The 12,692-nt window shown below is 37.6% G+C and overlaps 1 protein-coding gene across 1 annotated transcript in view; it reads left to right on the forward strand.

Moving 5' to 3' along the window:
• LOC146000483 (WD repeat-containing protein 3-like) overlaps positions 1-12,692 on the forward strand; it is a 62,671-nt gene that overhangs the window by 14,779 nt on the left and 35,200 nt on the right. Inside the window, exons 5-6 of the mRNA XM_083138165.1 lie at positions 1,571-1,741; positions 8,546-8,751. Coding sequence (XP_082994291.1) covers positions 1,571-1,741; positions 8,546-8,751 — 377 coding nt within the window. The remainder of the gene's footprint in view (positions 1-1,570; positions 1,742-8,545; positions 8,752-12,692) is intronic.

The following is a 12,692-nucleotide window of genomic DNA, read 5'->3' on the forward strand; positions in this document are numbered from 1 at the left end:
AAAAGCACCTCATCAGTTATTGTCGTGAGAATTCTGCATTGTAATTGTGATGTGTAGGCCAATGTAAACAGCAGTTAGTGACTGTTCTATGCTTTCTCATTGTTTGTACAGTGTCAAGGGGCAGTATTGTTGTTGTGTAGCATTTTTTTGTGTGATATTGTTGCTGTGTGTGGACTCTAAATAAGTAAAATGGATAAGAAATGTGACTTGTCACCACGTAAGCAAGGCAAAATTCTTACTTTGCACAGCGAAGGTAAATCTCCCAGGGAGATTGGTGGAATACTCAAAATCCACCATTCAACAACAGGAAGAGTAATTCACAAGTAAAACCAGCATAACAAATCGTCACTTCGGCAACAGTGTGGTAGAAAAAGGAAAACATCGCCCAGAGTAGATCGGAAAATGAAAACAACAGCACTGCAGAATCGAGGAATGAGTTCCCGCCAACTCGCTTCTGTAATTAGAAATGACCTTGGAATTGCAGTCAGCCATACAACTGTATTGTCTCGACTGCGCGAAGTGGGTATTGGGAAGAAGCCGAAGCTGACACAAGCACACAGAGCAGCAAGACGTGAATTTTGTGAGGTGATATTCAAGTTGGACTGAAGACGAGTGGAATAGTGGGAAACGATGATGGTGTGAAGTTGTGGATGCGAAAGGGTGAGGAACTTGAAAAGAATTGTGTTTCAGAGACGCAAAAATTCAGTGGTGGAGTGATGGCGTGGGCTTGCTTTACTGCTCAAGGCATCGGAAGGATGGAGATATGTTAAGAGTCAGTTGATGCACGAAAATATCGTCAAATTCTGTAATGTAAAATTCTTACAACTGCTAGAGACTACTTTTCTGGAGAAAATATGGACTACTTTGTTTTACAGGACTATAATGCTTCATGTCACCGAGCGAAAATCGTCAATATGTGGTTCAAGGACATAAGTATTTCGAGACTCTGATGGCCTCCAAACTCGCCTGGCATGAATCACATTGAACATTTGTGGACCATTATGAGCAGAAGACTGCATAACAAGACATTCTCGAATAGGAGGGAACTCATGGAACAGATAATCTGGGTTTGGTTCCATGAAATCGAGGTTACACTTTGCAATAACCTTGTAACCAGCATGCCTTGACGATTGGCTGCATTGCAGAAGGCCCATGGTGTCCATACAAAATACTAGTTTGCTGTATTATACTCTAGATATTCGTACACAATATGTCTTACCCTTAAGATATTCTATTTTTTTTTGTTTTGTTCTATTCTTGTTGTTTCTTTGACTTTTATGTATTACTCTCTACAAAGGCTTTTTTATAGAAACAAACACACAGCTAGTTATATATGCATATAAATTCATTATAGTCATGTCAATACGCTGAAACTGTGGCGTATGTAGTTAAGGTTGGACTGCTCATTGTGAATATGCATTGTAATGTTATCAGGAATTCATGTACAAAATTATTTTAGGTAATGAATCTTGTGAAAACCATATCCGAGCAAGTGTCGCTATTTTTTCTTTACAGTGTATTCGAGGATGAGGGGTACTTGAGTAAATACGGTATATTGTTTCTTCCTTAGGTTTGGAGTTTTGCTCTTGTAAAAAGTGATAAGTATTTGGTCACTGGTTGCAACGATAATGAACTGCGAGTCTGGCATATTACTGAGGAAGAAAGTGATGAGTCGACAAAGAAAAATCCTGTTAACATAGATACAACAGGCTTCACCGAAGAACTAGAAGCTGAAATAAATGTAAGTATTATTGCTCATAAGTAAATCACATATGAAATGCATGATGGATGTGATAAATCATGGTGTTTACCAGTCAAGAATGTCAAGAAATGAACAGGTAGATCAAGAAAGTAAAGAAAAGTCAAGAAATTGTGCTTGTGGTCAAGAAGTTTTGCTATTTTGCAGTATAGTGAATTTACATTGTTAAATACCTGGACGGGATTTGATAAAATTGAATATTTGGAAATCTAAAATTGTATTTAGTTGTGGTTAAGATTTGTTCACTTTTTTCCTTAAGAATTACATTCTTGTATGCGTAAAAATATTTAAAAAAAAGTAATGTTGCCATCCCCTGTCCAAGATTAAATCTGAAACATTAATTTTTTACATGCATTAATAACACTGATGAACAAATTTAAACTTTTTTTTGCTCCTTTGAACGAAAATAGGTGATTATTGATAATTCGACCCCGCTGAATCCAAATCTGAAAGTAGAAATGCTGTATCACCTATCGTTTTCCTTGGATTTTCATATTTTGTTTTTAATAAAAAATTAATTCCCTTTATAATAATACATCGAAATTTGAAATTATTTTTGTTTGTTTGCTCATGAAATAAGATTTATATATATTGCATATAACTATGAAATATAAAAAATTAAAAAATATATATAGGACCGATTTTGACTGTTCAATTAAGAAATTTCATGCAAAAAAAGGAAAAAAACACATTTTTACTAACATTTTCAAAATTTCTTTCTTGAACTCTGCCGTTTGTAACTGCCACCAGAAACCTCTTCCTTCAGGTTCCAACAGTAGTGTGCTAACATGTTCTGTACCGATTTTCCTGCATATCGTTTCTCCATGACAGAAATATCCTGGTGAAATCTCTCTCCGCATTCGTCACTAACCGCGCCCAAGTTAGGAGGGAAAGAGTCCAAATGCGAATGTAAAAAGTGAATTTTCAAGGACATATTGCACCCCATGCGCTGATAACACTTCAACAAGTTCTTAACAAGTTCCTTGTAGTTGTCAGATTTCACATTTCCAAGAAAATTACAGCATACTTGTCTGAAAGCTAACCATGCGCATTTCTCTTTTTCTGTTAGCAATTCCACAAAGTTGTCATCATGAATGATCTCACGGATTTGCAGCCCAATAAATATGTCTTCTTTTAACCTACTATCACTGAGTTTAGGAAATGTTTTTCTCAAGTACCCAAAACCCCTCACCCTCACCTCCAAAGCCTTAACAAAATTTTTCATCAGCCCTAACTTTATATGCAACGGTGGTAACAAAATCTTGTCTTTCTCAAGTAGAGGCTGATGCCTAACACTCTTCTCTCCAGGAATTAAGTTTTTCCGTATGGGCCAATCCACAATGTTGTAATGCTTATCTTTTGCCCAGCTGTCCCATTCACAAAGGAAGCAACAAAATTTTGTAAACCCAGACTGCATGCCTAACAGTATACCAATCATTTTGAGGTCTCCGCATATCTGCCAACCATATTTTTCATAATTTATCACTTTTAATATTGTATCCATATTTTCATATGTTTCCTTCATGGTGGAAGAATAGGCAAGGGGTACTGATGGGTATATATTCTCATTATGCAACAGTACTACTTTTAAACTATTCTTAGATGAATCTAAAAATAGTCTCCACTCGTTTGGGTTGTGATTCCTTCCAAGTTCTTGCAGAAGGCCGTCTACATCATTGCAGTTAACTCATTACTAACAGAAAAAAAATGTGTCAGTGATTGTTGGCATTTCCGATATGACAACTTAACACCATCTTGTAATAAATTCCACCCTCGGAGACGAGAACCTAATAATTCCGCTTGAACTTTAGAAAGGTTGAGGTCTCTGACTAGATCATTTAGTTCGGATTGAGAAGTAAAGTGAGGTATATTTGGATCAGGAAAATTTGTATCGGTGTTTGAATATGAGGGTCGAGGTTCGTCATCTGGAGAAACACTGCTTGGTTCTGTTTCATCCACTGTCCACTCTTCAGGAGACTTAGGAATTGGTATAAAATCATGACTCATAGGTTTTTTGGCTGAAGGAACATCAGGATAAAATATAGAATGTTTTGATTTTGAACTATATCCCACTAAGTTTGTTAAACAGAAGTAACAATCCGTAGTATGATCTTTCTGTTCTGTCCATATTACAGGGTTTCCGAAGGGCATTGATTTGTGAGTGCCATTAAGCCAACCACGTAAAGTTCGCAAACAATTACAACAAATTTTATCTGGTGCCCAGCTTTTTCCCTCGTCTACTTTACTTCCAAAATACAACTCGTATGCTTTTTTCACTATAGGGGTGATAGTATTTCTCTGTGACTTCGGAGTAAATTCCCCACAAACATAACAAAACAAGTTCGAGTTATTCACACATTTGCGTGACATGGCGAACTCATTAATTGAGTTATAATATATTTCTTTAAAAAAAAAACAATTATGAATGCTCTGATCGTTTTGTTAAAATACAACTTACACTTCACTTCACTATACACAATATTACATTCACAATTTCACGAACATACACAAACATAAAATACGGCTACTCGCGAAGTTATCGAAAAGGAAGTTAAGACTCGACTAACCCACAAAAGAACAAATTTTAACAGAGAAACAGGAAATTACTCTACTGCCAGATGTTTTCTCCACGAAATATTAAGTGCCAGTCATAAACACACAAGGTCGCTAAAAGGTTCTTATCCATTTGCTAGGAACCAAACGTTAAGCAGGATGCTGAGCAGGGTGCGGAGACCTGAAACCATAAAACTATAAAATGTGGGTGTTCTGCAAAAACTTTAGGTGATACAGGAAAACGGATGCGATATTCGTTATCAGCACATCTGAATACATAAAGATCACTTAGTTTTATTTAAAGGAGTATTTAATTGTTTATCAGTGTAATTACAAAAGTCTAAATCTTCAATTTTCATCTTAACCAGCCTTCTGGTAGGGGTTTTTCATTGAAGAAAATATATATTTTCTTAATTTCCAACCATACCTAATTTGGGGCGATTAAATAAATGTTTAGAAAAAAGTCAAGAAAAAATCATAAAAGAAGTTAAGAATTTTGGATTTGTTATTTTGGTAGACACCCTGTAAATACAGTTTTAATATCGTGTAGGCGAAATTTCATGATTCTGCATTGCACATTTGATAGTTTTTTAACATTAATGTCGAAGGCTCACTGCCTTCATTCACTGAGGATATGGACGCTTCTGAAATCGCACTTTTTTTTACCATGGCGAGTTTTGTCTGAGCCATGCAGCAGATTGGTATTTAGTGGTTGGGTCATCAGGCAAACACCTGGTTTCATTGCCGTATCATCAGTTAATGAAGGCAGTGAGCCTTCGAAAATTAATTTTAAAAACCTCTCAAATTCGCAATGCTGAAACATGAAATTTTGACTACACAATATAGGGAATGGTTTCCTATTTGTTTTTATCAGATGTTGTGTGAATGTTGCCATTTCCTGTAGCACATATGTTACACAAATTACCATTTTGTATATTTATGACCAACTGAATTCAATGTATGAGGTTAAATTATTCAAAGCCTGAAACATGTCTTATAATTTTGCACAGCCAGAAAAGGGTCTCAATTTAAATTGAAACTGAATTAAATTATATAAGTCTAATCTTATCCAGTTAATAAAATTGTCACTTTTATGTGCTGTATGGAGAAAATAAATTGCATTTATTTGGTCTAGGAATTAATTCGTGCGGTTGTTACGCACACATTGGAGCTGTAGTTCAAACACAAAATACATAAATACCTTAAGAAAAATATTGTCCATCGCGAGCCACCACTTTCACCCATCTGTCAGGCAAGTTACAGATTCCGAGGCGAAAGAAGTCCTCATCCTTTGAAGCGATCCAGTCAGAGACCCATTTTTCGATATCTTCTGAAGAAGTGAACCGCTGTAAAATCAAATCGTTATTCATACAATCGAACAAGTAGTAGTCCGAAGGAGCAACGTCTGGTGAATACGGCGGGTGGGGTAAAACTTCCCATCCGACATTTTCTAAATAGGTTTTGACCGGTTTTGCGACATGTGGGCAAGCGTTATCCTGGCCAGAGCTTGCTTCAAACGCATTAATTGTCGTCGATAACGTTCTCCATTAATAGTTTCACCCGGTTGCAGAAGCTCATAGTACACCACACCTTTCATATCCCACCATATGCACAGCATAACCTTTGCACAGTGAATATCTCGTTTCGGTTGTGATGGACCTGGTTCACCTGGCTTCACCCAGGCCTTTTTTCGTTTCGGGTTCTCGTCATGGATCCACTTCTCATCGCCAGTAATAATGCGATGCAAAAACCCCTTTCTTTTCTGTCTTTGAAGCAGCAATTCGCAAATGGTTTTTCGTCTTTCAACGTCTCTGTCTTTCAATTCATGTGGAACCCAATGTGACATCTTTTGAATCATTCCCATGGCTTTGAGGCATTTGGAAACTGTTGTTTGATCAATGCCTAATGCTTCTGCAAGTTCTTCCTGCGTTTGACACGAATCCTGATCGAGCAATGCTCTCAATTCTTCGTCTTCAAATTTTTTTGGCTGTCCAGGTCGCTCTTGGTCTTCCAGGCCGAAATCACCACTTCTAAACCGTGCAAACCACTTCTGACATGTTCGCTCAGCTAGCGCATGGTCACCATACACTTCCACCAAAATACAATGACTTTCGGTAGCACTTTTCTGCATGTTAAAGTAATGAAGCAGAACACCCCGCAAAAACACTTTATCTGGCACGAACTGCGCCATGTTCAGTTGACTACAAAATGCTGTTGTTGACGCGTCAATCAACTGCCCTATACTACGAACGATGCGTGCTGACAGGAGTTTTCAACGCATGTGTGGCTACACGGAACTGTGGGACGATAAGCTCGTTACGCCATCTCTTGTCCAGGCGCACGAATTAATTCCTAGACCAAATACAATGGACCTGAATTTTCCAGGGCCTACCCGATGCCGCAGAGGTAGCATCCTCTCCTTGTAACCAAGGGGTCCCGGGTTCAATACCCGGTGGAAGCACATAGTGGTTCGGATCCCACTTTAAACTATAGGTCCAGTCCCAATTGTCCTTTCTGTGCATAAAGTGGACTTAAAACAACAATTCAATCTGAATTTTTGTTATCAGATTTTACCTTTTCCTCTTTAAACATTCAGTCTTCATGGTCCCACTAGATCAAAATGTTATAAAAATTTTCCATTTCCTACATTTAATACTTTTTTTCTTTGGACCCTGAAAAATGTAAAATCGAGGTTTCATTGCATACAGTGGAACTTTGATAGTGGAATTTGTAATTCAGAGAACTGTTCCTAAAAATCTTAAATGCAGATCAACATTTAATAATTGTATGTAATGAATGTTATCCTGACTGTTATCTGTTGAGTCTGCATAATAGTATTAAGATCATCCATGCTGGATGCATGGTTCGAAGAGCTCATTCCACACATGCTCTATGGGATTAAGATCAGAGGAGTTAAGGGGCCAATTCATATGCTGCTTCGCTGTGGAATGTTCCTCCAGCCAAGCAAGTACAGTCCCGCCTCAGTGGCACTGTGCATTGTCGTCCAATAAAAATACTGTCCCTGTGTGTGTAGAAGTGTTGCATTGTGGGATGTAAGTGGTCCCCCTAACACCTAACACCTCCCGATACACAACGGATGTCACACGGCAGTCCATGCCAATAGAAGCAACCCTACACCATACATCTGTCCCCACCTGCCTGTATAGCACTCACCATCCAGGATGTGTCCATAGCCTCGTGCTGTTGGCACCACACATGCACAAGTCCATCACAGTGGTGTTGCAAAAACCGTGATTCATCGTACAAACATACCTTTTTCTAATCGTCCACTGTCCAATTAGCATGCTCGTGGGCCCAAGTGAGACAAAGTCGGCGGTGACAGATTTTATGAGGAGTGGGTCCTCTGCTGTGGAACATCATGCATGCCAGTGTGCACCACACAGTTACGTGCGATATAGGTGTTGTGCATATTGTCCCATAATTCCCGGACGCGGGTGGTGTGTTCAGCTGTCACGAACCATTTGACTCTACGCTCTCCCCGTTGTGTCATCTTTCATATGCCCTTGCAATTCTGTCTTTTGGTGGTGGTTGTCCCATTTTCTTGCCACTCTCTGTACACCTTCACTACACTGGAACTGTCACATCCGACCAGTGTCACTGTCTGGGTTATTTGACGCACCTGTTGCTCGGGCATCCACAATCATGCCCTTTTAGAACAACGTTAAATTCTGACCACCTCTCATTTTAACAAATGCTGTTCGACTAACATGTAGTGTTGTGTCTATACATTCACCATGATACTTCCAGTCGGGGTGGTCATGTGATCAGAGCAGCTGCTGGCCCTTTCCTTGTTTGAAGGCGTGGTTGCAATTCAGTGAGCACTCGGTGCATAACCCCAATATAAATATTTTATGACGTTAAAAAAAAATCGTACTTCACATGCCAGCACCATACTAGTTAAAAACAACACAAAACACATGAACAGCACGATTAAACACACTTTAAAGGTTTGTCCAAGCTTTCGACCCAATCTCGGAATTATCATCAAGGCTGGTCGAGAGATGGTGAAGAAGACACGGTTGTAGTTTCACATACGCTGCTTGCTGTGTCTGCTGGAAGATGTTGCTACAATCTTGCGCTGTTTGTAAATTCTTTGTTGTTTATTGATTGAATTATTAAGGGGATGGGTTTTTAAGTTTGTGTTGTTTTTAACTAATAAATATTATAGTTAAGCATGTGGCTTTTTCTCATCTGCCTCCTCTCTCTTCTCAGTACCCCATTCAGTGCAAGAAAGTTGGTTCAATTCTCCGAAAAGGCAAAGGAAGAGTGCAGGCTTTGGTATCAGACCCATCTGGTGAGGTTCTTGGGTGTCATAGCAACGGTGCATTGGTAGAATTGTTCTACTTCTGTGGAGATGGTGAAGTAGAAATGCGACTGAAGAAGCGGATGAAGAAGGAGAAGAAGAAAATGATGAAACAGTGAGTACAGCTGATCAATAATGTACTATTTTTTTCTAAATACTATGTTTCGTTTTCTGAGGCAAAGCCCATTTCATTAGGTAGAATTACATGTTTGTGAATAAAAAGAATAGGAATGTGTACATAAAAAGAATAGGAAAAAGTTGGTGCAAAGGTAGACTGAATTGCAGTTTCAAATTTTGTAAAAGAAATGGCCATTGGATGTTGTTAGGGTGCTTTTTTTAAAATTGTGCTTTATTTTGATTGGTTGATTTGGTTTGTTTTACTTTGTATTTCTGCCACTTTTGGCTAATTATGATTTTTTAGGGCTCAGCCAATAACAACTGATGTATCGGTATCGTCAAATACCAGTATCAAAAAGTATCATTTGGAATCTACCGATACTGATAACAGCATTTTGGTCTTTCGCGGGATCTGTGAAAATGCCACGAAAAAAATTGTGGAGTCGATATAATTGTCCTAGAAATCATGCAAAATTCAAAGTTTCTTTTTATTTTGCACAAATTATGCAAGAGAAACTATTTTTTATTTTTATTTTAGTATTGTGTTGTATTACAGGAAATTAGGGATGGGACCGATTAATCGGTACTCTATCAGTATCGGCCGATATAGGCATTTCGGTGTATCAGTTTATCGGTAAAATTACCGATTATTTTACCGATCCGATATATCAATAAATATCTGATAAATTTGTGCAAAATTCTGCCATTTTGTTGTATTTTCTATGGATAATCTCCATTCTCTACTTTCCAAAAAAGTAAATGTCTAAATATGCAATTTCTTTTACACTGCAGTCACTTTGAAACAATTTATTAAGGAGGTCAATGAAACTTTCAGGTTCTTCAAGGACAATTTCTAATTTTATATCGAATCGGTAGAATATCGGTTATCGGTAAATCTTATATTGGTACTTTATCGGTATCAGCCAAAATTTCATATCGACCCATCCCTAACTGGAAATTGATTTGTAAATTCATGGATATAATCGGAGAAGATTATTTACACAGCAATATTGAACAATATTTTGAACAAATTTTAATTATTGCAATTTTCAAGTATGTGTAGGAATCGGTAAGAGTATCAGTATTGGTTCAAAGTGGTATCATAGGGTGGCGACAGACCTGGAAAACCGGGAAAAGTCAGGGAATTTGAGGTGTCTAAAAAATTCAGGGAAATGTAAGGGAATTTTGTCTTGATTGACTTCGTTATGATATCGTTATGGAATTCTGCACGGGAACAAGAAATTGTGTTGCTAAGTTTCGGCCTCAACTTTTAGGCCCCTTTTATGCACAACACAACCACAGCACCAGAAACCAGTAATGGCAGGAGGAGGGAGAGAGAGAGAGAGAAATTTCCGAAGGGGCAGAAAAATGTGTTAAGCCTCTATTACGTGGAAAATGCATTGAATTATCATTTTTTTTTCTTGTCCGTATGGGAGTAGTAAGGGGACAGAACTGTCAACAGATGGAGGGGATGGTAGGGGGTGGCACCGTCCAATAGTTGTTGGACATCGTAGTAAGGCATTTTGTTGGACAAACTGAAGGAACATGGAAATAAATAGGCTCCATTGATACATACGATTTTTGTCGAATATCGCCACCCGACAAAGTATCTCACTACAACATGCGACAGTAATTGCATGCATGGCACTCTTATGGAATTGATTTTTGTTGGATGTCTTCAGACTGCAACATCAAACAAATATTCATGCATAAACAAGAAGAGCTTTAGACTGCAAATATGGTGCTGGAATTTTATTACTCTTCTGGCTCACTTCACCTTATGTAATGTAGCAGTGCTTATGAAGGTTTTCTTTCATCATCCTGACGTATTACTGGTTTCGCACAAGTTAACATATGTTTACAATGACATTGCACTATTCTTAGATATCAAGAAGAATACAACAAAACGGGATATATATTGAATACAATCACAAAATTGTGAAACATAAATCTGCATTGGTGAACTTTATAAAAATTTGGCATGTGCATGCTCCCAACTTCAAATTTACTGCAGCACTAGTATTGCAGCCACTCTCTGTCCTGTCTGTTTAAACTCGTGAGAGATGGTCATTAATCTGTCTGTGAGCGAAGTTAATGTCCAATATTATGAAATTAAATACTGATAGTAAATACGTAAATATGTTAGTATCATATTTACTCGAATCATTCAATCATAAAAGCATATCACTTTCTTCAAGAATTGACTTTTCTCTGCCAGCCCTGCTTAATTTTCACTGTTCATCTACTGATTTATACGAGGGGTGCCCAAAAAGTAATTTCCAATTAGTAGGGACCTTGATTTTTTGCAAACGTGAAAACTGTGAAAAATGTTAATTGCTGTGAAGTTGTGTTTATGAATGTGCAGTGATGTCTGGACACATTTTTTGCCCGTTCGAAATATCGAAATAATGCACATTTAGCATAAAATGTGAATTATTGGCATTTTTAGCGATTTTTTTAAAAAAATGTCCTAAAACAAAAAAAATCCATGAAATCCAACATTCTTGTCTTTTCTAGGCTTAAAGAAACAAGATGTGCCATACTGTGTACATAGAACGTGCAAGTTTTCCAACATTTTATTCAAGAGTAAATTATAATGCTTGATATACATGGAATAATTCCGACAGCCACATTAAATCATGTATTTCCCACGATTTTTTCAACTTCTATCAAAACAATTTGCATCACAGAGCAATGTGACAGGGTTCTAACAGGAGATTGAGTGCGTAAACTATCGTCACACAGGAGTTGCATCTTCAGTATTTGTCGCGCGAGATGTGTTTTGAATTACCAAGCGCGCCATTGGCATTTGTCGAGCGAGAAATAATAAAGCAAATAAGTTTTGGTATATTTGGCAGAAAAATGTTCTAAAATAATTCCTGAGTGTGGAATCTCCTGACAGGTAATTGACACTACCTGACAGGTGATTGACAGGTACCTGGTGAGTGTCTGTGTCTTATCAGTTCCTCTACTTCTGGACATAAACAGGTTTCTTATCTCCTGGACTCCTTCCCTCCTCTTTTCTTTCTTGTTTTTCTTCCTTCTTCTTTCTCTCATCCTTTCCACTCTTTCTAACACTCCTTTCCATTCTTTGTTGATTTTCAGCCCCCATTCCAGTTCATTATTTCTTGTTCTCTTTTTTATCTATTTCCTTCGCCTGTTTCCATTTCCTCACTATTGCTCTCTTCTCCCTTCCTATCCTCTTAGCCTTATCCCATTCTATGTCGTGTTCCGTTTCTTTTATGTGCTTTAGTCTTAACGTCATCCTTATGTTGCTTCAACCTGTCTTCAGTCTCTTTTTTGTTTCCCCTATGTACACAGACTTGCATTCCTTGCGCTGAACCTCATATATAATCCCTTCCTCTTCCTCCTCTCCATTTTCTTCCTTCTTCTTGTTCACTATCCTTAAAATGCTGCGGCCTCCCTTTCCGTATGTTTTTATGCCTGCTGTTCCAAGTACTTTGCTTACTCCTTTACCAAACCACCTCTCTTTTTCTTTCTCTTCCCCCTCTCATGTTGTTTTGTCTATGGACCGGGTTTGGGAGTGTATATATAAGATGATGGTTGTATCTATCTTCAATTTATTGTGAATAATTGTCTGAAGAAGACCCTGTTAGAAGGTGGAAACATTACATTTTTAGTGTATATTTTTATACTATAAATTTTGCCTTGATCAGCATTTTAATGTTTTATGTATATATTAATTTTGCATTTGTTATATTCTAGAAATGGTACGGATTAACTATTATCTGATCAATATTGGTCAATAAATAAATATGTTTATCGATAAAATTATTGATCAATATATCTGTAAGTGGCATTAATTTAGTGTAAAACTCTTAATCATTTTGTTGCTGTCTTGGTGAGCATAAACCTGCAATTCACATGTCATGGTTTTGTAAAGAAAATGTTTAGGTATGTAGTTTATTTTTCAAGGGT

This window comes from Lepisma saccharinum, chromosome 16, assembly GCF_977018435.1.
Source record: "Lepisma saccharinum chromosome 16, izLepSacc3.1, whole genome shotgun sequence".
In the NCBI taxonomy this organism is placed as follows: Eukaryota; Metazoa; Arthropoda; class Insecta; order Zygentoma; family Lepismatidae; genus Lepisma; species Lepisma saccharinum.